At 40.0% G+C, this 25,128-nt stretch overlaps 1 protein-coding gene across 1 annotated transcript in view; it reads right to left on the reverse strand.

Moving 5' to 3' along the window:
- LOC116507190 (dystonin-like) overlaps positions 1-25,128 on the reverse strand; it is a 216,370-nt gene that overhangs the window by 61,912 nt on the left and 129,330 nt on the right. Inside the window, exons 6-8 of the mRNA XM_032215161.1 lie at positions 15,643-15,732; positions 12,166-12,243; positions 7,971-8,063 (exon numbers count right to left, since the gene is read on the reverse strand). Of these exons, the coding sequence (XP_032071052.1) occupies positions 7,971-8,063; positions 12,166-12,243; positions 15,643-15,732 (261 nt within the window). The remainder of the gene's footprint in view (positions 1-7,970; positions 8,064-12,165; positions 12,244-15,642; positions 15,733-25,128) is intronic.

Raw genomic sequence — 25,128 nt, forward strand, 5'->3', positions numbered from 1 at the left:
CTCTCTGGGCATGGGAGCCATTGCCCATTGCTTTTCTGGGTTCTGTTGCACCGGCCAGCTGGTCTTCACGCATGCGGGAGCACCAAAAACCGGACGAGCAGCTGCCCGGTTTCCCACATGTGAATGTGCACTGGCAAACTGGTCTTTGTGCACACATGCATGTCAGAAACCGGAAGACGAGATGATCGGCACGCATATTTTAAGTTTACCTGAAAAAAACTGTTTGTACATGTGTATAGAAAATTAAGAGAAGAAACGTCACTTAAGCGAATTTTTAAAAATAGCAATAGCAGTTAGACTTATATACCGCTTCATAGGGCTTTCAGCCCTCTCTAAGCAGTTTACAGAGTCAGCATGTCGCCCCCAACAACAATCCGGGTCCTCATTTTACCCACCTTGGAAGGATGGAAGGCTGAGTCAACCCTGAGCCGGTGAGATTTGAACCGCTGAGCTGCAGAACTAGCAGTCAGCTGAAGTGGCCTGCAGTACTGCACCCTAACCACTGTGCCTGAATGAAAATTGCTCAGAAATGTAAAGATTTTTTTCTCTTGTTAAACACTTCTATTTCTTCAATACGCTAAAAAATAATAATATGAAGACACTATCATTATTCAAAGAAGAATTATAATGTTAGAAACTTTCCCCAGCACATTTTTTTTTAATTCATAATATAAGTGGAAAAACTTAAAAAACACAGATTAATCATAAAACGTGCAGACAAGGAATAAAATGGGAATGTGCAATTCTTAGGAGGTGAGGAAGAGGTTGTTGCTTTCCAGTTCATTTAGCATCTCATTCTAAGGACTTGGGAGGAAGAAACAAGCAATAAATATTTTATAGACGGACAAAATGGGTTTGCCCAGGAACATGCTCTTCTGATCTGTAACAGAAGCTTAGGAACTCAGGAACTGAAACAGCAAACAGGATGGAGTTGACAGTTATATTTATAGTCTCTTTACCTCTGCTTGTTTAAAGTATAAATGGAGCTACCATTCCATGCTAAAGCCAACAGGACTTAGAACTCTTTTGGCGTGTCAAATCTGCTTCCCTTGAGGGGAAAAAAAAGCTTTTGCTTCTGTATTTTGCAGCTAAACTGGCAGGGATTCTCTGTTGCTTTCTAGCGAGACAAAGCTGCTATTCCCAAATTTACAATACGTACTATTATGTACACATGTACAATATATTCTATTATTCTTTGTTCCGGATTAAATGAACACGTATCATGTTCAGTGCTCTCACTTCCACTATTCATCTTTCAAGGACAACAACAACAACAAAAAAGGAACATCAACAGGAAGACTCAAAAGGTCAATATAAATTCCTGATTTATATAATCCATACAAGGATTTCTCAAAACTGTCAACATCTGGAGATGATTTTTGTCTCGGTTAAAAGCATTTCGCCACTTGCTTAAAAGATAAACGGTTGTGCCCATTTATGTACTTTTTTTTTTTAAATGATTTGCCTTTTGCATTCATGGCTTGGTTTTGCTCTCGTAAGGGCTCAAGATGGCTAGCAAAATTTTAAACAAATTGTAATATTAAAAATTTGAAAAATGTATGTTAGAACATCCATAAAATTGTTGCTGGAATCATACTAACAATTCGAATCCTGGCAAAGCAGCCGAGAGAGTAGGTAGGGCTTAAGCACATCTCCCAAAGGAATGCCATAAAGATGAAACTTGAGTTAACCCATAAGTTCCTCTGGGCCTTTCCTGTTGACCTTAACACAGTGTTTCTCAAACTTGGCAACTTGAAGATGTCTGGACTTCAAGTCCCAGAATTCCCCAGCCAGCGAATGCTGGCTGGGGAATTCTGGGAGTTGAAGTCCAGACATCTTCAAGTTGCCAAGGTTGAGAAACACTGCCTTAACAACTGCATAGAGACACAAACTCATACAAAGATCAGACCCTAAGCTACTTAGGGTTTGAAAAGTCAACGCCAACGCCTTATATTGGGCTCAATATAATACAAATCTTTCAGCACAAGCGCTGTGCGGTCCTCACACCTTCCATAGTCAGCAGCCTAACTAAATATGAGATGGTTTATGAATGTACAAATGAACTATCATTTTTGTCTTCAATGGTGTGGAGAGAAAGGCCCTTTTTTTTCAAGGAGGCATTGATAATATAACTTCTCTTGACTAGCCATCTTTTAAATGATTCAACCAACCAAAAATATGAAAGTCAAATATCTACATGCCCCCTCTACAGTTCTCAACTTTCTACATATCCTCTCCATGCTCACATCTTTAATGTCTGCATCCCCAAAATAATCCATTATACCTAAATGAGAAGCTACCAAAGTTAGATCCTTATGGCATGCATCAACTCCAAAGACCAAATTTAGATAGAACTGCACCACAAAAAAAGACACATATTTTTTTTCAGAGTTTGCTCCAAGCTAGTCCAGTTCTCTCTCCTTCAACAATCTGCTGGGGAAAATGTTGCACAGTGCAGAAGGCCAAAGTTGAGAGAAACTCAATGCTGCCCTATTGTGTATGGATGCAACAGAGGAAAATGTCTAAGTCTTTTTGATTGGCAAGGAACTTATCTGGGTTTTCATTATCCCGTTCGCAATTAACAGTCTCAAAAACTATTCTACTTAGTTACAGCTGACACCTCCATCCAAGTTCAACTCCTTAATAAACTAAAGGGCCTGATCTCCCTTCCCAAAAAGGTGCCTAGGATTAATGCTATTAATAGTCCGAAAAATCAGGAAATATTACTAACAAAAGTTGTAAGAAATTGCCCAAGCGTATCACCAGGATCAAGCAATTGAGCAATTACATCTAGCAATTTAACATTTCTCCTCTCTTGCACAGGTTTATGCTCGCCAGGAATCAGGATTCACTCATCAAGAAGTCATCTGTCAATGACAACAGAGACACAAGATTCCTCTAGAACTTTTTATGTATTCAATCAGACAGACAAATCTTGATACTTCAGATTTTGTGGACCTCCAAAAATGCTACCAATAAGTAATTTTTGTCGTGAGGTAAGGAGAACATTAAACATATTAAATTAAGAGCAATCATTTATCATTGTTAAGGTTTGGAATTTGCACTGGGGAAATCCAGGTTTATGCAATCTGAGCCAAGGGAAAGCACTCTGTCTCTCTTTCTCTCTCAGCACAACCTACCGTATTTTTAGGAGGATTAAGACGCACCAGAGTATAAGACGCACCATGGTTTTGAAGAGGCAATTTTTTTTAAAAAAGTGCAATAAAGCAAACACTGCAATAAAGCAAACACTGAGATAATTTGTGGTAAGAGACCATATAAAGAGAAACCAAAATATACAATTTTAAAGTTTACGCCAGAGGTGGGTTCCTACCAGTTCGCACCTATTCGGTAGAACCGGTTCGTCAAATCTACCGACCCGGTTAGAAGAGGTTCCACCAGTGGACCCGGAAAGCAGGCCACACCTACAGAAGAGGTTCCAGAATGTTTTGAAACCCACCACTGGTCCTTGGATAGGATTATTCTACACTATCATGCTCATATTTATAAAACTCAGTGCCTCTGTGAAAGGTAAGGATGACTACTGCGTTTGTGGTGCAATCAGAACATTGCGTGTGTTGAAGTTGTTTTAACGCAAACCAAAGATGCCTTTTAAAAAACAAGTTTACATCATATTCCTTTGCATGCCAGTGCTGTGTGTGAGGTAATTTAAGGTGGTTCTGACAAGTGTCGTCGGCATCTTCATATCCGGTCACATGGGCGGCACGCCACTCCCATCCGGTCACATGGGCGGCAAGCTACTCCCACAAAGGAGGCCACACCCACAAAGTAGGTTCGAACAATTTTTGAAACCCACCACTGGTTTACGCATAAGGTTTTCTTTCAAATTACAAAATTCTAACACTGAACCTGGTCTTCCAAAAACCTCTTCTCCAACGCCAGGCTAATTGCCACTATTAGCTGAATGACATCATCAGGTAAAGTTTGAATCCTACTACTACTGAAATAATAACTTGGCTCTATTGTTTGTTCTAAGCTCATAAGCAAACATTTGCTTTTCTAAACAATTGCCTTTTATATATACACATTAGGAGAGCTGAATAATGAGAAGGAACAAAAAAAAAGAAGAGACAAATCTTTAAATTATGGATCTAGATGCAGTTGCTAAGAGTATGAGGGGCTGTACCAGGGATGGGTTCCTATGTGAACCGATACCGGTTCTCTTGTGCGCTGCTCACTTCACTCGCTCATGCACACACCAGCCGCATGTTGCTTGCGCATGCACAATTCACTGAAAATGGTTATGCGCATGTGCGAAGACCATTAAAAGATAATAAACCAGATGCCAGCAACGTCAACGGAGACCGGGGAACCGGTTCAGGGGCGTGGCCCGCCTGGGTCACTGCCAGTTCTGTGTCCCAGGCTAGATTATCACTACTGGTTCAGCCAAACGGGGCCGAACCGAGAGCAACCCACCTCTAGGCTGTACGATGAACCAATTCTATCCTGGCTTATATAAAGGCAGACTAGACCCTTGAAGTGAAATTCAGTAAGCAATTATTCCCATTTTTGAGAGACGCAGTAAAAGTATTTCTCCTTTCTAGTTCCTTTATTTCTGACATGAGTATTTATGTATTTATGTATTTATTATTTATAAAGGAGATAATAACTTAGATAATAAATTAGAAAAAGTTGAACAGGTTGAGGAAAATGGAAGATAGAAGATAAAGTGAATGGTCAGTATTTGTCACGTGGACAGAGTTCTATCAATATAAGACAAAAACCAACCATGCATAGCTGATTTATTTATTATTTATTAATTAGACTTATATACTGCTTCATAGGGCTTTCAGCCCTCTCTAAGCGGTTTAAATTTTTTTTTTTTAGCAAATTGAGTCAGCAACTTGCCCCCACAGTCCGGGTCCTCATTTCACCCACCTCGGAAGGATGGAAGGCTGAGTCGACCTTGAGCCGGTGAGATTTGAACTGCTGAACTGCAGATACTGAACTGCAAAACCTGGCTGCGCCGGCAGGCCTGGGGTTGATGAGTTCCCCTCCCCTCTTGACCTGTGTGGCTGTATGATTCTTGTTTATTTTAATCACGTGTATTGTGTTTTATTTTCCCCTTTCTCCCTCCCGGAGAAGGGCGGCATACAAATAAACTAAATCTGAATCTGAATCTGAATCTTTTGCCTTTTTGCAATCCCTAAGACTAGTACTCCTAAATTATTAAATTTAAGTTGCCTTGAATTTTATCTGGAAAATTTTTTTTAAATAATATATAGGTATCCAGGAGGTATAGCAGACCAATGTAAAAGGAGATGGGAGAGGGAGAAAATATAAAATCCCTTTTAAAGGCTTTTTAAAATGACAGTTCAGTATAATATGACATCTTCCAGGAAGAATAGCAGCTTTTCACATCCTAGAGCTAAGGATTGAATTGCAGGAGTTAAATAAGTCCATCTCAAGAACTCTTAAGATCAGTAACTGACCTTTCCTCTGGCACTTTAAATCAGGAGCAGATTAAAAATGAATTCCTGAGTGGACTTCAGAAGATGCTACTTGATCCACAAAAAGCTGCTACAAGATAGAAGCAAGACCCAACACAGAAATTAGCACATATCTGCAAGACTGATTGGCAGCCCGGATACTGTTCCTCTTCTCAATCTGAACCAATTCTAGAAGCTGCAAGGCCAGACTTCCCTTCTTTAAACATTATTTTTTCAGATCCAGATAACTGCAGACAAAATGGACTCTCTACTGAATCTACTGACTTCTACACATGGTGATATGGGGAAAAAATATTAAGTTTCATTTGTGCAATCAAGTTTTTAAAAGACATCTTGCTTTTCAGTTTTTTGTTTTAAACATGGCAGTTGCACAAAAGAAAATCCTGAAATCGTCAATGAGAAAGATGATACACAATTTAAAGATGCTGAAATTTGTAGAATATGCTAGAATGGCTAGGATACAACAAGGCACGGAAGCAGGAAAAAAATGGAGAACGTAATAATGAAGTGGGAATATAAGATCTTTCAAGACATGAGATGTGCCCATTTAAAAAGAAGCAAAGCAAAAATATTCATTTAATTACAACTTCAGAAAAAAGACTCATAAAAACATTGCTCTGCAAAAAATTGGAACCCACCAAAGTATCATGCTTATCAAGCAACACTCAACACTATATGCTTTGGTACTAAAATATGTGATCATATGTTTGACAAAAAAATTGACAGGATTGAAAGGCACATTTCAAAACTCAAACGGTGTTCAGATTCTACACCAATAATGTGTTCTACATTTATCACTTTTTTCAAAAGCTAGCAATTCCTCTTTGTTCTAATGGGTTCACTGACAAAAGGGCGACTGACAAAAGTGCGCCCGACTAAACCGCGGTGACAAAACCGCGAGTTCTAAAGCGCTCCGACGAATGAGCACTGAATCGCGGCAACAACAGCGCGGCGACAGAAGCGCACTGTAAACCTAACCCTAAATGTAACGCTAACCCTAACCCTAAACGTAACGCTAACCCTAAACCTAAACCTAACCCTAAACCTAACCCTAACCCTAAACCTAACCCTAAACCTAACCCTTACCTTAACTTAAATCACCCTTCTGTCACCGCGCTGTTGTCGGCGCGTTGATGACGTCGCGGTTTTAGCAACATGCTTTTGTCGGCACGCTTTTATTGGGTCACGGTTCTAATGAGTAATGCAAGTTCAAAGTATGCATTTAGCTACGCTGTACATATGCATGACTCAAAAAATGTAGAGCATGATCTAAATGTTTGGCATATTTTTAAATGGCTGACAAAAAGTTAAAGTGCTACACCATGGTTTCTAATAAATTACTCTTGTTCTGGCAAATGAGATCTAAAATTTCACACTGCAGCTTTCAGACACTGAAGCTGAGAAATATATATATATCTCTCTCAGATCAGAGAAATGTATTACCTACTTCTGTAAATTCATTTGGTACAGCAATTCTACTGCCACCTAGTGCAATCTAGACACAATCAACATTTATCAAAAGGAAATGATGGGTATGTCTCTTCTAACAAAGTGAAGGACTAATGATGACATGGTATCAGTCTTTCAATTTTTGAGGGGCTGTTACAGAGAAGAGGGGGTCAACCTAGGGGTGAAGTGCTACCAGTTTGGACTACCGGTGCTACCACTTTACCCCAAACCGGTAGTAAAAAATGCTACCGTTCGCCTGAACAGATAGTAAAAAAATGTTTAACAAAGTAAAAAAAATGGTCTGACAATCAGCTGTGCTGCGCAATAGTAGGAACTTTTTTTTTACTTTTTTTTTTTAGCATTTGGGGTCCATTTTTGTTCCCTGGAGGCTTCCCTGAGGCCTGCTAGACCAAAAATGGGGGGGTCTGTTTTTGCTCCCATGAGGCTTCCCTAAAGTTTTTGCACTCTGCAAACCTCCCCAAAACGGCCCGTTTTCCGCGGAAACTGGGCCGTGGTTTTTTTTTTCAAAAAAAGGGCATTCATAGCCTTTAGGAGGCTTATAGAGAGCTCCTGGGGCTGGGGGCAAAACTGAGCAAAAAACGACCCGTTTTTCACTCATTTCTGCCCTCCCCAGCCCCCAGGAGCACTCTGGAAGCCTCCTAAAGGCTATGCATGGCCATTTTGGTGAAGGGGGCGGGGCTTCGGGAGGCAATAAATGCTGTGTTCAGTGTATAAGATGCACCCAGATTTTTAGCCTCTTTTTTGAGGGGGAAAAGTTGCGGCATACTCTGAAAAATACGGTATATTATAGTTAATGAATTACTGATTATATACTGTCGCGTGCCTATCTGCTTCCTTTCCAAGCTTCAAAATAAATTATCAGAACCATCTTGCAAAGGAAAAGCACAAAAAGCAATATTAGCTTTCAAAACAGGCAACCATTTCTATTTGAATTCCTGTGAGAATTCCAATGTATTCACATTTGAAAAACAAAGCCATGGTTCATCAGAGTTATAAATTGAAGGTTGCAGCAATGAGAGGGCACCTTACCTGAAAGTGCAAAATTATGGTCCATATTAATCCCAATGTCAATTTAGGATTCCCATCTGTTATGTCATCATTTCGAATGTTCACCAGTTTCACCTGTCGTGGGTGGAGGGCGAGAAACGGGCAAAGGAATTAAAACAAATGGAGTTGACAATGTGCATTCTTTCTCTTTTATTTGATTGGAGTGAAGGAAAGATCACCTTGACTGCTGACGCACTATAATTCTAGATTATCCTGTTCCTCTTTCTCTATGAAGCAGAATATGCCTCTAGAAAAAACAGAATTCTTCTAACAGGATAGATGATGTTTCTGATTTTCCAATGGATCGTAGCCTGTCACTAACAGTTCTTCATCTATTCAAGATAATCCACTCCGGCTAATGAATAACATTATATGTAGTACTCATTACGTTTTAGCAGTATTCAACAAACCCTATTTTATCTATCCTAATTTATAAGATTTTCAAAATACTTTGAATTTGCTGGTCTAAGGATGTGATACAGATTAATTGGTTGATTTGATTAGAAAGTCTTTGAGAGTCTTATTATTATACCATGCTTATCTCCGTTATTATTTGCTTTTAAATTAGGATGGAAATTATGTGTCTGAACTTAATCACATGATGTTCATTACAGTTGTGCAAACCATTTGAAAAAAAAAGTCCAAAAATAAGCGTGTGTATCAGGGGTGGGTTTCAACCGGTTCGCGGCGGTCCCCGCGAACCGGTTTGTCGGCGAACCTGGAAGTAAGTAACTTCCGGGAACGGCGAAGGGCCCACCCGCCCGCCCGCGCTCCTTACCCGGTTTTGATGAGTTCTGCGCTTCCACGCATGCGCAGGATGCATACAACGCCTGCGTGATCCTCCAGGAGCAGCTGGAGCATCGCACAGACGCTAGTACGCATGCGTGCACTGAGCGCGTGCACGAGGACGCCGCCAGCCCCGTTCCAACCGAACCGGTTGGAACGGGGCGAGAAACCCACCCCTGGTGTGTATGCACATTCCGAAGCAGCTATCATGGTCTTAAAGGACGTGGCTGCTTTGAAGATTCAAAAGAAGATGCATCATTCATTCTCTCTTTCCAAAGGATTTTTGAAAATGCTTCACACTCTTCTTATGCTGGTAAGATATATTTGAAATTTGAAATTTAATAAATTTGTATGCCGCCCAATCTCGTAGGACTCTGGGCGGCTTACAGAGACAAGATAAAAAGTTAAAAATTAAGAATAAAAAATACAGTTTTTAAAATAACACACCATCCATTCTGTCTAGATGGGGCTGGAGATTGTTCAGCAGCCCCAGGCCTGCCGGAAAAGCCAGGTTTGGGTGGCTTTTCAGAAGGCCGAGAGAGTGGGAAGGGTCCGGATCTCTACGGGTAGATCGTTCCACAGGGCCGGAGCAGCTACAGAGAAGGCCCTCCCCCGAGGGGCCGCCAGCCGGCATTGTCCGGCCGACGGCACCCGGAGGAGGCCCAACCTGTGAGATCTTATTGGTCGTTGGGAGGTATGTGGCATATAACTCAGCACAGCTCCCTGCTTGTGGGCAGGCTTCCCCCAAAATTCCAAATGTATCTTTATGGTTTTTGAATTATATGTTGATTTGGTTTTTTACTACTTCATTTCTTCCACTTCAATTCGTTTTTGCTACGAATATAACCTTCACCCCCAAATATTTCTTGGAATCCAGAATCCTTGCTAAACATAGAATCTAAATCTTAACAAGGGAAAGCAGAGCAATATTATCTTTTCTCCTGCCTGGAGCTTTTTTCTTTTCATTTTCATAAGGATTGCCTATTTAATTCAACGTTCCTCAAACTTTCAGCTCATAGACCTCTTCATGAAGCTTCAGATTGTTCACTGACCCTCAAACATTATCTGAAAATAATTTAAGAAATGCTACTTTTAATCAATAGTACTGCAAATCATCATCATCATCACTTGAACACCACCAGCACTGACAAAATCACCATCAATTAATTGCAAAAGGCAATTTTGCTCGGAACAGCTTACATCCTGAGACAATACATTATCAAACAACATCAGCCTATCCCAGATCCTGGAGATACAAGTAGTCCTCAACTTATAAGTACAATTGAGCTCCAAATTTCTGTTGCTAAGTGAGACATTAACAGTTTTGCAGCAATTGATGACCTTTCTTGCCAAAGTTGTTAAGTGACTCACTGAAGTTGTTAAGTTAGAAACATAGTTATAAAGTGAATCTGGCTTCCCCATTGACTTTGCTTGTCATCACGTGACCATAAATATGAGAAATGATCATTTCACCTTTTTCAGTGCCACTGTAACTTTGAAGAGATCACTAAACTGTTTTAAGTCAAGGACTACCTGTATTTCCATCAACCTTGGGACTTGATGTTGGGGAACCCTGATTTAGTTGCTGGTGTGCTGTTCAAGGTAACTTTGTAACCCTGAGGCGGGAGGCAGGGCTGCTCCAGATCGCCGTCGTTATCTCTGCCGCTGGATGGTCCTTCGGGACCTAAACCGTCCCGTAGAGACAGTGATAGAGAAGGGCACATCCTGCTGATCCCAGGGACATCGCAAAGTCCCTGGTAGATCCAGGAGAAGCCCTTTTTTCCAGCAACAGAGAAGCAGCTTAAAACTGCTGAAAATTGGGACAACTCCTGAATGGAAGAAAGGCTGGAGAAAAAGCATGTCGGTTTGATGAGATGTTTATTTATTATTAGTTGCGAAAACACCCTAAAAGACTGAAAGTAAAGTTAAAATCGAAGAGGTCAAGCGGCGAGATTAAGCCTGAGTCTAACTTAGTGTGGGTTTTTTTTTTTATTCTTTTATTGCTGGAATTTTTACAAACACTTTTTATTTCCTAAACCGGATTGGTTTTTTTTTCTCTTCTACTTCTCTTTTTCAAATACCTACAGAATAATTTTCATTGTTTAAGACTTTCTTTCTATTTCCTTTTTCAACACCCTATTGTTTTGTTTTTTTTATCAATTTTCTTTTCATTTTGTTTTGAATATAAGGAGGGAAGTGAAAGTAGAGGAAAATAAGTAACGCTGCCACCCAGAGGCCTGGAAACATTGTTGTTGTTTTTTCTGTGTTTGAGTGTTTGATAATTTTGAGCAAAATAAGAGCTGGTGCTACATTTCAAGGACTCCAAGCGTGTTTATTGATGATAGTGGGACGAGCATGGACGATTGCTTACACATGTGCTCTTCTGGGATACTATCAGTGATTGGAATCTGGAGTTAAAAGAAAGCATGGAGTTGAAAGAAAGAAGATTGCAGTGACCTTGGAAAGAGAATTGTTAACTTTGCCTGGAACTTAACAAAGAACCTTGGACTCTATATAGTGGCAGTGTTTTTCTTTTTTCTTCTTCTGATAGCCCGTTCTATTTGTTTATTTTCTCTTTTTTTAATGTTATTTCTCTACTTTCCCCCTCACATTGGATTGAGGCCTCTTGGAGAAGAAGCCTGTTTTTTTTTTTTTTCTTTTAAAGGTGTATTTCGTTCCTGCTTTCTTCTGGACACATAAACAGATATACTTTTTCCTCCCTTTTTTCTTTGTTGGAGGATGTCATTCCATTCCAGTTAATTGGATTAAGGTAAAGAAGAACCTGAAGACTTTTATTTTCATTCATTGTTAATTTTTTCCCCTTTTTTTCTCTCCCCTTTTAAAATAACTGGAATTAATTGGATTAAGGCATACAAGAACCTGAAGGTCTTTCTTTCTTTTTCCTCTTTTCTTTTTTTTTTTCTGGTGTATGTTCATTGAATATAACCTATTAACAAAGCAATCCTATTCACAAATTCTCAGCAATTGCGCTGAGTTTGCCAACATTTATTTATTTATTTATTTATTTATTTATTTATTTATTTATTTATTTCTGTAGATGAGATTTAAATCTAAAGCAGAATTCCCATACTCTGATGTGCAGTCCTTTGTTTCCTTTTTCTTCTGAGCTACAGAATCAGAAACATTAGTAATACTGATTTTTCCTATTCTGAAAGGAGAAAAAACAAAACGAGGTCAAGATGATCTATGATTCAGTACTTTGCTAAAGAAAAAAGCTTGATGAAGAACATTAGAATCCCTAAGGACAGCCAATTAGATTAACATTGCCAATATGATAGGTCATAAATACTGTAACACAAAGATATAAATGGAGAAAATGCTATTTCAAAAATTAATGTCTCGATTTTGTTTCTTAAATGTGATATCTTACCTGTCGCCTTTTCAAATAATCAAGTGCAATTTGGACATTCTGTAGTCTATGAAATCTCATCCGTCCTTTCTCTCTGGGCTAAAATCATAAAACGGAAAATGTAAGTATTTCTACGAAGTTCCACAAATATTTTCAGACGTTATATTTCTGTAATATTTCATACATTCTACGGATATCGCAGGAAAGGAAACCAACAACCAAATAAAGAGATTTGCATGAAATGTAATGGCTGTGGAGAAAAGCAACTCAATTTTAAACTTTACATATGTCCTTTCCTTTCCCCTCCTGTGACTTCTTTCTTTCCATGTGATTCATTAGTGGATAAAATAAATATAACTAAGGCAGTAACACTGCAACCACCAGACCTATTTAGTGCGCCAATATAATCTAACATGATACAGGTTTCAGTTTCATTAATTTCAATGACATATTAAAAGTGTTTGAATTCTTGCCAACTGAAATTAATGGGACTTAAAAGTATTTCATCGTTACTGTTTCTATAAGCAGTTTAAGCAGAAATTATGGTCCAACTTACCTCACCAAGCCCATACATTTATTTTAAGGTTCATTTAAGCTTAATCAGCATTTTGGGGAATCTGATGTGAGACATGTTGAAAGCCTAGGTAGTCACTGACTTATAATAATTTGTTTAGTGACCGTTTAAAGTTACAACATCACTGAAAAACTGAAAAACAGTTGAGGATTACTTGTACTTTGTTTCTGAAGTGAAAGTGCTTCTGGAGAGCATTTTTTTTTCCTTTAAAAAAGCTGTTCTTATGATAACTTGAATGTTCAAGTTTTTAAAACTGTTTATAGAAGGGCAGGCAGGTAAGCTATCAAGAGAAACTGTCACCTAGTTTCAATCAATAACTATATTAACTTCGTGTGTAATTCTAGTTAAGTAAATACAAACTAAATAAAAATAGTTTTTGCTAAAACACATTCAGAAATATATCAAAGGCATGAATCTGTATTCAGGGAACAGTCTACCAGCACCAGTATAGCATACAATAATGCTATTAGCATAATATAGCTAATGTTCAGTCCATCAAACCCCAGTAGATTATAGAACAGAAATGCATTTTGTCCTGACTTAAGAAATCATGTGACGTGTATCAGGGGTAGGTTGCTGCCAGTTTTATTACTGGTTCACAACCCACACATGCACCAGACGCGCACACTGTGTGCGCGTGCACTGTTCAATGTAAATTGTTCTTTGCGCATGCGCAGAACAATTTACAGTGAACTGCGCACACGCAGTAACTAAAAAACAACATGGCGGCGACATCAGCGGTGGCAAGTGACCGATTAGGGGGTGTGGTAGGCCTGGGTTGCTGACGGTTCTGCGATCCAGGCCTGAATTCCACTACCGGTTGGGCCGAAACAAGCCGAACCGGGATCAACCCACCTCTGAAGTATATATTTTCCATATAGTGCAGATTTTTTTAAAAGAAATTGAACTATAAGACTGCATTTTGTCATCCTATTAATTTCTTAGGGTGGGGCAATGTTTCGTGATTTCTTTTTGTTTGCATTTTGGGATGTATACTAAGACCTTATATAGAATAAGCCAGGAAGTTGGTTCTCAAGAAAGATACACATTGGGAAATATTCATGAGAATTTGGAAAGACACACAGATTATGAAAAGTTTTTTAATCGGGTTAATATATCTCCATCAATTTTTGCTCAGGGAAAAGTTGCATTTACATAATAAAATATCAACGCCTTTTAGGAAAACATAATCTTATGGATGACCAATTCTGAAGGATGTAACATTGCTTATGTTTAGCCATCAAATTACATATTTTTTCTATCTCAGAACCTTAAGCACCATCATAAAAATGTGCAATCTTTTTCTTAAAAATACTTACACAACATGCACGAAGAAAGCATGTTATTATAGAAAACCAAAAATATTCAGCAGATTAATGATAAACGTGGCAAAATGCATGCAGTTAGTATAAAAATCACAAAGAGGAAAACTCAGCAGAGAAAAAGTTCACTTAACTACCCAAGAATAAAGGGGAAAAGTTGCATTTACATGACCAAATCGATACCTTTCTTCCCGACTTCAGATTTTTCATAAACCTTTGCCATAATGGACAGAGTTCTCTACTGTCCTAGTTCAAATCCCTAGTGAATTTTGTAAAGCAAGTATATTGTCATATTAAAACCAAAATCACAAATAAAGAGATGTTTCACTAAATTTGTAGCAACATCTATCCATCCTTATTATTTGTACAGCAGGTGCACCTTTGAAAAATAAATATATGTCCTCTAAATGTTTGCCATTTCATAAGGGACATATAGTACAATAAACAGGTAGCTATTCTGGCAATTATATTTATCGTGACCCGACAAAAGCGCGAACGTCAAAAGCGCGCCGACAAAACCGCAGCGCTAAAACCGCGATGTCAAAAGCGCGCCGACAACAGCGCACCGACAACAGCGTGCTGACAGAAGCGCGATTTAAGGTAAGGTTTAGGGTTAGGGTTAGGGTTAGGTTTAGGGTTAGGGTTAGGTTTAGGGTTAGGTTTAGGGTTATTTTTAGGGTTAGGTTACAGCGCGCTTCTGTCGACGCGCTGTTGTCGGCGCGCTTCAGCGCTCATTCGTCGGCGCGGTTTTGTCGGCACGGTTTTGTCACCGCGGTTTAGTCAGGCGCGCTTTTGTCGTTCGCGCATTTGTGGTGGAACCATATTTATAACCTTCCCAATGCAGCACATGGGATGTATCCAAGCCATTGGCACCACTCACATTATTCTAGATTAGAAGCATTCCCCATAACACCAACCCCTTCGCCCAATTCTTTCTAATGAAAATGCTCCACACCATCACGCTTGAACATTACTTTTACATAAGCAGTCGGCACTCTTCACAAACTGTATTAGTAGAGTTATGGGGGTCGGCACCTACCCCCTTATCCTCATCCTCCTCATCCTCATGCTGTTCAAGCGGGCATGCTTCTGTTGAACTCACCAACCGTAAGGTCTTCAAAAAATCTCGCTCCCTTGGCTAATAAACACAGACAGGAGAGAGGAGAGCAAAGACACAAGACAGACCACAAATGAAGAGAAGAATATGAACGGAAGAACATAATGAAGGGAGTAAGTGCCAAGCAGAGGAGACAAGAATGTTCACAATGAAAGGAAAGGACATGATACCAAAGGGGAATGTTAGACAATTATAGTGGGAGCCATACTGTAACATAATTATTTTTAATTGGAAAAAAAGAATATTTAGCATCCCACACGTGGGTGATTTTTAAAGAAAAGAAAACCAGAAAATGAAAAGACAACTGCTTTAGAAAAGATTGTTTTTTCTATAGGAACAACAAAAAAAATATTAGATTACTAATTATAAGACGTTCTAATCCCTGCGCCCCCCTCCCAGTTATGCATCGAAGAAATGCTGACTTAAGATAACTACTAATATCAATTAAATCTGTAAGACAGTTGCATTAAAATTAAGAAACTTACTAAAATATCTCCTGAAAGAACTTCCAAAAGAGAAATCAAGTTATGTCCATCTCTCAGATCTTCGTACAGGTCATTGACGTGTTTTCGAACCTATAAAGAAAATCAGATTAAAAGTCAATGTGTGGTCTTTTTCCAAGAGAAATATTTATATACACTCCTGCTGAATGCAATAACATTTATACCAAGGCAAGTATAGAAAAGACTACAGTCTTACTGTAATAAATTGTGTTGCAACGCCCAGGGAACACATACATACTAAGGACCATCTTAGTGTATTGAAAAATATAGAATATACTTTCCATATGATCTTCACTTGAAATTCTCATCACACACACACCACCCCAACAAAGACTTCAAAGTGAAAAATAGAGACTCTAGGATGCAATAATGCATAAATATCATTTCAGCATTATTGCAATTAGGATAAAGAGTCCTTGAAATTGAGAAGAGCCATGCCTATTGTTTATCCGATTAGCAGGTAATGAGGTAAATTATTTTTCTATCAATTATTAAAGAATACTTTACAGCTCTCTTTTATAAGAAATCCATTCCTTAGAATATATGGTTTTACTGTGCTTGCCAAAAGGGAAGAAAATGATTGTAGAACTAAAGGTGAAAATTATTGTGTTATGATTTACAATACAGTTAATTTACTTGGACCCTGAACTACAGTAGTCCTTCCATTAATAGTTACCGATAGTTATTTACAAACAGTGCTATTTCGAACCCCAACCCTCCACCCCACTATTAGGGAGAATACAGCAGATATCAAAATCAGATTCTTGGGAGGTCTAGAGGATTTAAAGGACATGGGAATGGAGATAAGTCACAAACATATAGATTTCTCTTAGTAAGGAGTGCCTATGAACAAGTCTTCTAGCCACATTATGTTTCAGCCACTGGAGAAATTCAGAAACCCACCTAATTTATGCGCTCTACATGGGGCTGCCCCTGAAGAGTGTTCGAAGACTACAGTTGGTCCAGAATGCAGAATGCGATATTGGGTGTACCTAGATACACCCATGTTACACCTATCCTCCGCGAGCTGCACTGTCTCCCCATTGGTCTCCGGACGCGCTTCAAGGTGCTAGTGGTTACTTTTAAAGCCCTACATGGTACTGGACCTGGCTACCTGAGAGACCGCCTCCTGCCATTTACCTCCCAACGACCAATAAGATTGCACAGGTTGGGCCTCCTTCGGGTACCGTCGACCGGACAATGCCGGCTGGCGGCCCCTCGGGGAAGGGCCTTCTCTGTAGCTGCGCCGGCCCTATGGAACGAATTACCCGTAGCGATCCGGACCCTCACCACTCTCCCGGCCTTCCGTAAAGCCACCAAGACCTGGCTGTTCCGGCAGGCCTGGGGCTGTTGATTAATATCCAGCCCCTCTTGGACAGAATGGATGTTGTGTTAATTTTAATATTGTATTTCTTATTTTAAAATTTTTAAAAATGCTTTTATCTTGCCTGTGAGCTGCCCAGAGTTCCAATGGGAGTGGGCGGCATACAAATTTCATTAAACTAAACTAAACTAAACTTAATTCTGCAGAGGAGTGTGTATGTGTGTGTGTGTTTGTGTGTGTGTAAAATATTCCAAATTATATTTACTTACTAGCTGGATACCCATGCTCAGTTACAAAACTATGTGATTGGCTTCTCCTCTCCCCTTCTCTCCCTCAGGCTTGCCCCACAGAAACCTCTCCTATCCCCCTTCTCTCCCTTAGGCGATATGGCCATATATTACATTCGTAATATATGGTGGAATGGGTGGTACTAATTAACTTTAGCACAGTTTGGTCAACATGACACAAGCATAACCAAATCTCAGTTTTACTCCAAGTGTTTTGTTTTTATTGTATTCAAGTCAGGATCTTTGTTCTAAGGAACTATCTTGCAAATTAGCTTACTATTTCTTGTATCCTACAAAATAAGAAATAAACACAGTGTGCCAATACACTTAGGATACACGGATAAAGCTAAATTATTATAGACCAGAAAAGTGAAATTGGTTTTCTATTTGCATTTAAAACAGAATCTGAGGAGTGGATTTTAAAAAATTAACTGTGACAACCCCTCGGCAATTTGAATTTATTGAATAATTATTCTTTCTGAAAACAGCCTAATGAATATTCAAGTACTACCATCCAAATGAATATCTTCCTACAACAATTATTTGAAGAAAGCAAATATATACACTTATGTGTGTGGTGTCCGTGTGTGTGTATAATGTATATTTTCAAGGAATATCAAGCATAATTTGGAAATATCCATTTCATATCCCCAATACTTTATAATATTTAGAGCCAGATTTGTTTCTGCATTCAAAGTATTTAAAGGCTTTGAAATATACATATAACAAAGGCCCAGCATCATTTTAAATCCTTTTTCATGGCTTACAGTACTTCCCTCTGAATATGTATGCATGTATATATGAATGCATGTATGTTTATAAATTATCACACCTCAAAAAAACTTGCCAAAAAAAAAAAGCCTATCAGATACAGAGCTTGCTAGCTGACTGTTGATAAAGTATTCAAGGACGAAACGCTTGTTGGCAGTGGTGGTTGGTATAATCCTGTAAGCAAAGGAAAATGTAAAAGAGCCTTCTGGTTTTATACTAACTCTTCTGGCAATGACACGAAGAACTTGATTGCCACAATATAAACCTAATGCTTTCACTGTTTTTCACCCTAATCTCCAAACAGAATAAACTATCTATTTATCCATACTTTAGAATAAAAATCCCTCTCCCCAGAATACAGGGCAGATCTCTAGTTATCGAAAAATACAGATTCTCCTACAAGAACCAATATCAAAAATTACAATAACGGTATCAGTCTACGCTGAATACCCATCCATTAAGACAGAACAAGGATGAAAGCTCCTTGACTTATTACTTTGTATTCTGAGTACCTTGATTGAGGAAGATCTTTAATAAGAACATAATGGCCAGTCCTTTCTTCCCCTTCCCTTCCCATCCCTTATTACTCCTCTTTCTACATTGCTTTTTCATAGGCAGAGGTGAGTTCTGTCCCTCATCTTTATCTTGAAGAATTTAAAAAAATCCTTGGAGATTTTGAAAGGAGGAACATAGCAATAGCAATAGCAGTTAGACTTAGATACCGCTTCATAGGGCTTTCAGCCCTCTCTAAGCGGTTTACAGAGTCAGCATATCACCCCAACAATCCGGGTCCTCATTTTACCCACCTCGGAAGGATGGAAAGCTGAGTCAACCTTGAGCCGGTGAGATTTGAACCGCTGAACTGCAGATAACAGTCAGCTGAAGTGGCCTGCAGTACTGCACTCTACCCACTGCGCCACCTCGGCTCCCTAACATACATGTTAAATCCCATAAACAGAATAACAAGACACTCACTAAGGAAAATGTGACAGCCAGTAGTATTCACAGATTGGTTTTAAGTAAGAGCCAAGGTGGCGCAGTGGTTAAATGCAGCACTGCAGGCTACTGCTAGATCAGCAGGTCAGCGGTTCAAATCTCACCGGCTCAGGGTTGACTCAGCCTTCCATCCTTCCGAGGTGGATAAAATGAGGACCCAGATTGTTGGGGGCAATATGCTGACTCTCTGTAAACCGCTTAGTAAAAATGCTTGCTCCACCTAGTTCAAAAGCCTTTCTCGAGTAAGCAGTTCATACCTTGTTTCCCCGAAAATAAGATCTCCCCGGATAATAAACCCAACCGGGCTTTTGGGTGCCTACCCTGAAATAAGCCATACCCAAAAATAAACCCTTCCCGAAATATTGCAACGCAGCAACAGCCATGAGGGGACCACGCTCGCCGCCTCCTGCACTTCAAACGTAATAAGATCTCCCCGAAAATAAGGTCAAATGCTTATTTTGGGGAGTCAGAAGAAAATAAGACCCTGTCAATAACACGGTACTTGAAAAAAGTTTGCTTGCTCTTCTGCTCATTGGGAAACTAATGGAAGGCATGAAGCAAAAGGGAAAGATCCAAAATCTGATAGATTAAATAAAACAAAGAAAATTGTTTTGGGGTGGTTTTTTTCAATTCAATTCAATTTATTAGATTTATAGGCCGCCCAATCCCGGAGGACTCAGGGCGGCTTACAAGGAACAAGAAAAGAAAAAAAAGCAAAATAAAAATAAAAAATAAAAAATAAAAACTTTAAAAATTCCCCAACATGCATACGTTCTGATCGGGGCTGGACCCTACATAATAAGGTCAATAGCCCCAGGCCTGCCGGAACAGCCAGGTTTTAACAGCTTTTCTTAAGGCCATGAGGGTAGGTGAGGTCCGGACCTCTGGGGGTAGCTGATTCCACAGGGTCGGAGCAGCCACAGAGAAGGCTCTCCTCCGAGGCCCCGCCAGCCGACACTCTCCGGCTAACGGCGTCCTAAGGAGGCCCACCCTGTGGGATCTTATCGGCCGTTGGGAGGTATTTTTCTTTTTCTTTCCATACCTATCTCATGAGTAATGATTTGAACTGGTAAACAAGGCAAGGATGCCAACAAAATCACTAACGAAATCCATGGGAAATATAAAGCAGGCTGATGGAATCTGTTCAACCCCTCAAGGTTTATTGTGAGAATCTGACAATGAAACTATTTGTTGCCTGGGGCAAGCAGGCTTGTGCAACAATGATAGCACAGCTGGGTTTGGCTGAAACAAGAATCCCAGCCTTTAGGGAGAAGAGAGTAACTTATATTGAAGCTGAAGGAGGAGGAGAGGATATACTTCAATAATAAAGAAAAATAGTTAACCCATGGGGGGAAAAAAACCTTGTAGCAATAACAATAGCAATTAGACTTCTATACCGCTTCATAGGGCTTTCAGCCCTCTCTAAGCGGTTTACAGAGTCAGCATATTGCCCCCAACAATAATCCGGGTCCTCATTTCACCCACCTCGGAAGGATGGAAGGCTGAGTCAACCCTGAGCCGGTGAGATTAGAACCGCAGAACTGCAGATAGCAGTCAGCTGAAGTGGCCTGCAGTGCTGCATTTAACCACTGCGCCACCTCGGCTCTCATTGTAGAAAACAATGATGGCAATTCACAAATGTGGAAAAGATTAAAAAGCAGGGAGTTTGGCCGCACATAAAGAAGTTAACACTTAGTTTACCCTGAACAAATTTAATGGCCAGGGAATAAATATGTACATGTATTATATTTATTAAAATAAAACACAATAATATAAAAGTACATCTCTTCTCTCCTAAAAACCAATAAAAGATCCCTCTCATTCAACTCATAAATAAGGGTTAGTTTTAGGGTTAGGTTTAGGTTTAGAGCGCGCTTCTACGCTCATTTGTCAGCGCGATTTAGAACTCGCGGTTTTGTCACCGCGGTTTCGTCAGGTGTACTTTTGTCGAGCGCGCAATTGTCGGGGAACCCAAACCCCGTATTGAGTGAGATTTGAAAAAGAAACTCGTGCACAGATGCCCTGCATTCAGAGGCTTATGTAGCTGGTGCTGGGGGGGGGGGGAAGCCTCATCTCCAGACTATGAAATGCATTTCCTCAGGAGTTTTACAAAATCTGCAAAGATGCAGATTTCATCTTTCATCAGGCTTCATCAATTTTAACATTTTTTTTTAATACTAAATCTCCATCCCCAAAGAGGTTTGAGAAGGTGGCATTCTATTGGTTATCAAAAGCAACTGAAGATCATCATAGGAGAGACTGCTTCAAAGAGAAACTAAATCTAAATAACAATAAGCGTTTATCAGCAATATTCTGAGGCTGATAACTGCAGGCTCTTATTACTGTCAAAGAGGATTCTTGAGTTAGAACAGCCCCTTTCATCTGGCAAACCAATTTAGCCGAGAGAGAGAGAGAGAGAGAGAGGGGGGGGAGAGGGAGGGGGAGAGGGAGGGAGGGAGGGAGGGAGGGAGGGAGAGAGAGAGAGAGAGAGAGAGAGAGAGAGAGAGAGAGAGAGAGAGAGAGGGAGAGAAACCATTCCAAATGTTACATTCACGTACTCTCAATTCTCAGGATTGCAGAGCAAACAATACCAAACAACAAATATCAGAACTAAAGGCAAGCAGAGTGAGGCTAATTTGATTCTAGACTTCTGTCATCCAAAGAATATTTGCTCCCCTTTGATAAAAGAGTATTTTTTGAAAAACCCTACATTAAAAAAAAGAGTAAAGGACTTCCTTGATTCAATTTTGATTGCATGGATTCCCTACTTTCATTCTCAGCATCAGTCAAAATTGGCTAGGTGCTGCCACCTGCTGGATCATCGATACATGCTGGATACATGAATACCTCGCCTTGCCTAACGTTAAGGTTATCTCTAGGTATAATAATGCTTTATTCTATCATTGCCATGTCACTTAACTCCACTGAACAAAAGAAAAATGCTGCAACTAGAGATACATTCCCCAGTTCATTATGTGGATTAGCCCTAATTGGAATCTTTAAGATACAATCATGTGTAAATATTCAGAGTTTATTGTGTAATACGCACTCACACATACTCACCACTCATGTTATTATTATGGACTTTTCCCACCCTGCCCAAATATTAATTCCAGCCTTGCTTCGTTCAGCCTTGCCTCTCTTCTCATCAAATCCTGTCACTTTCACTTCATTGGGCATAGTAATTTTGATCAAAATACTAACAGAGCAAATGCAATTCAATGTGCTCTTCTCATCCTACCCTATCATTCCTCGTGGCACGACAAAACCGCGGTCCACTAAAGCGCGCCCGGTTAAAGCGCGTACGTGACATCATCAGCAGCGCGACAAATAAAATTAAAAATAAATTAAATTAAAATTAAATTAAAGCAAGCCGATTCACATAAAGGTAAGGGTTAGGTTTAGGGTTAGGGTTAGGTTAAGGGTTAGGGTTAGGTTTAGGGTTACGTTAAGCGTTAGGGTTAGGTTAAGGGTTAGCGTTAGGTTTAGCGTTAGGTTAAGGGTTAGGTTTAGGGTTAGGTTAAGGGTTAGGCTTAGGGTTAGGTTTAGGTTTGGGGGGGTTAGGTTTAGATTTACGCGTTAATTTTAAGTTTACCGCTCACAGAGTGCTGTTTTCGTCGCGCTGTGATGACGTCACGTACGCACTTTCGTCGAGCGCGCTTTAGTCTACCGCAGTTTTGTGGTGGAACCATCATTCCTACCCTATCATTGAATTCATGTTTTTGGTCAATCTGGAAATCAGTATTTCTAACTATTCTGACACATATAACTGGCATTTAAGTAGAAATAAAGAGCAAATTAGCCCTTCCAGAAAATTATAATAAAAAAAACACAATACAGATTATCCTCAACTTGTAATCATTAATTTAGTGATCTGTTGTGGCCCGGCAGGAACCGTTGGAGCTGCCACCAGACTCCGACAGCTAGGGGCCCTATGAGTCGGCCCTGGAGGATGTAGAGGACCCTGGACAGGGTTCCAACTCCGAGCAGGGCGCAGAGAGACTGGTTGGCCACCAGGTGGCGCCTGAGCCTTGGACCAGTGGGGAGGAGACAAGAGTGAGTGATCCAGAAACCACCTGTGAGTTGTTCCGGGATGCACGCCGTCGAAGGGCTATTCAGTGTCAAGAACAACTACGTAATTACAGGAGGTAATTATGCTCAGCTGATGCTCATTAAACTCCTCTCCCGATTATAAAAGAGACTGCTTGTGCCACGCCCTTCTTGAAGAAGTCGACGTTAGGGACTAACAAGAAACAAACTTGGCAGGCTGGATTGCTGCCAGAGTTCGTTTGCATTGCTGCCAAGGTTTGTAGGACTTGCTGCCAAAGTGCTTATCTCTTTGTTGATTTGGCTTTCAGCCACCGAGAGTCTGGACTTATTAAAAACATTCTCATTTACATTTATCTTGGCTTTCGTTCCTGGACGGAGAAGGGGGAGTCAGAACAGTGACCATTCGAAGTTGCAACGTGACTGGTGGGGAAATTGACCATTCAAATTTATGACTGTTGAAGCATCCCCATGATCAAAATTTTGGCACTTGGCAACTGACATGTATTTATGATAGTTGAATCATAGGAGTCGTGGTGGTGCAGTGGTTAGAATGCACTATTGCAGGCTAACTCTGCTGACTTCCAGTAGTTCAATCCTGACTTGGCTCAAGGTTAGAGCCGAGGTGGCGCAGTGGTTAGAGTGCTGTACTGCAGCCACTTCAGCTGACTGTTATCTGCAGTTTGGCGGTTCAAACCTCACCGGCTCAGGGTTGACTCAGCCTTCCATCCTTCCGAGGTGGGTAAAATGAGGACCCGGATTGTTGTTGGGGGCAATATGCTGACTCTGTAAACCGCTTAGAGAGGGCTGAAAGCCCTATGAAGCGGTATATAACTGTCTAACTGCTATTGCTATTGCTAAGGTTGACTCAGCCTTTCATCCTTATGAGGTAAATACAACAATGACCCAGATTATTGGGGGCAATATGCTGACTCTATAAACCACTTAGAGAGGACTGTAAAGCACTGTGAAGCGGTATATAAATCTAAGTGCTATTGTATTATATACGGGTCATGTGATCACTATTTGTAATCTTCCCGGCTTCCAACAAGGAAAGTCAATTAATGACTCGGACTCAGTTAATGACTGCATGAGTTATTCATCAATTGCAGTGATTCAAGAAATTATTCTGTTAAGTGACTCATATTCACAAAGGAAGAAGGGGAAAAAAACAGGGTGGATGGAGGTAAGTGGAAAGAATAGCTGCTTCTCTAACAGCTGGAAGGTTAGAGAAAGGGGAGGAGAAAATTGGATGAAAAAAAGAAAAGAAGAAACTAGGCAAAGAAGAAAAATAATACCCTCTTTAAGCACTAGAGAAAGGGTTAATGTAGAGCAGATAAAGCAGGTATCTTCAAAAACACCTATACCTTTTCAGCAGTAACGTCTGCAGTCACCTACTATTCCTTTGTTTCTAATATCTCCAAAGTCAGGGTACGACAAAAAAAGAACATTTCTTTCTCATTGGTACATGTTCTGACCCCCCTTCTTCGCTCGTTCACAAACGACAGTCAGACAGACTTAAAAGGAAATAACTTTATCAGTCCTGGCTCACGCTGGCTGCGAGCCCAAAATAAACATAAATAATGTCTCTGGCAAAAAGGTTACGCAGCAGAATGCAAAAACAAAGAGCTCTTACAGCAACACCAGGTTTACAGAAAGAAAGCAAATCACTTATCCAAGTGTCTCTTTGAATCAGGGTTACAGAAAGCAAATCACTTATCCAAGTGCCTCTCACAAACCACGACCGATGAACGATGAACCACGAACGAACGAATGAACGTTGACTTCTGCAATCAGGGCATGGCACCATCAGTCCTTTTATCTCCAGAAGACGACACTAACGAGCCCCAGCTGCATTGTTATTCCTGCATCCCGACTCAACTCACAGCAAACTTCTGCTGAGTCACAACAGGTACATATACTGATTATATAGCCTAATCAGGAATATGGCTGTTCATATTAACCACACAACCCACACATTTAAAATATTCCTAATTGTTCTCCAAATTAAACTAATGTATAATCTACTTGGTGGTAAGAAAA

This window comes from Thamnophis elegans, chromosome 4 (assembly GCF_009769535.1).
Source record: "Thamnophis elegans isolate rThaEle1 chromosome 4, rThaEle1.pri, whole genome shotgun sequence".
In the NCBI taxonomy this organism is placed as follows: domain Eukaryota; kingdom Metazoa; phylum Chordata; class Lepidosauria; order Squamata; family Colubridae; genus Thamnophis; species Thamnophis elegans.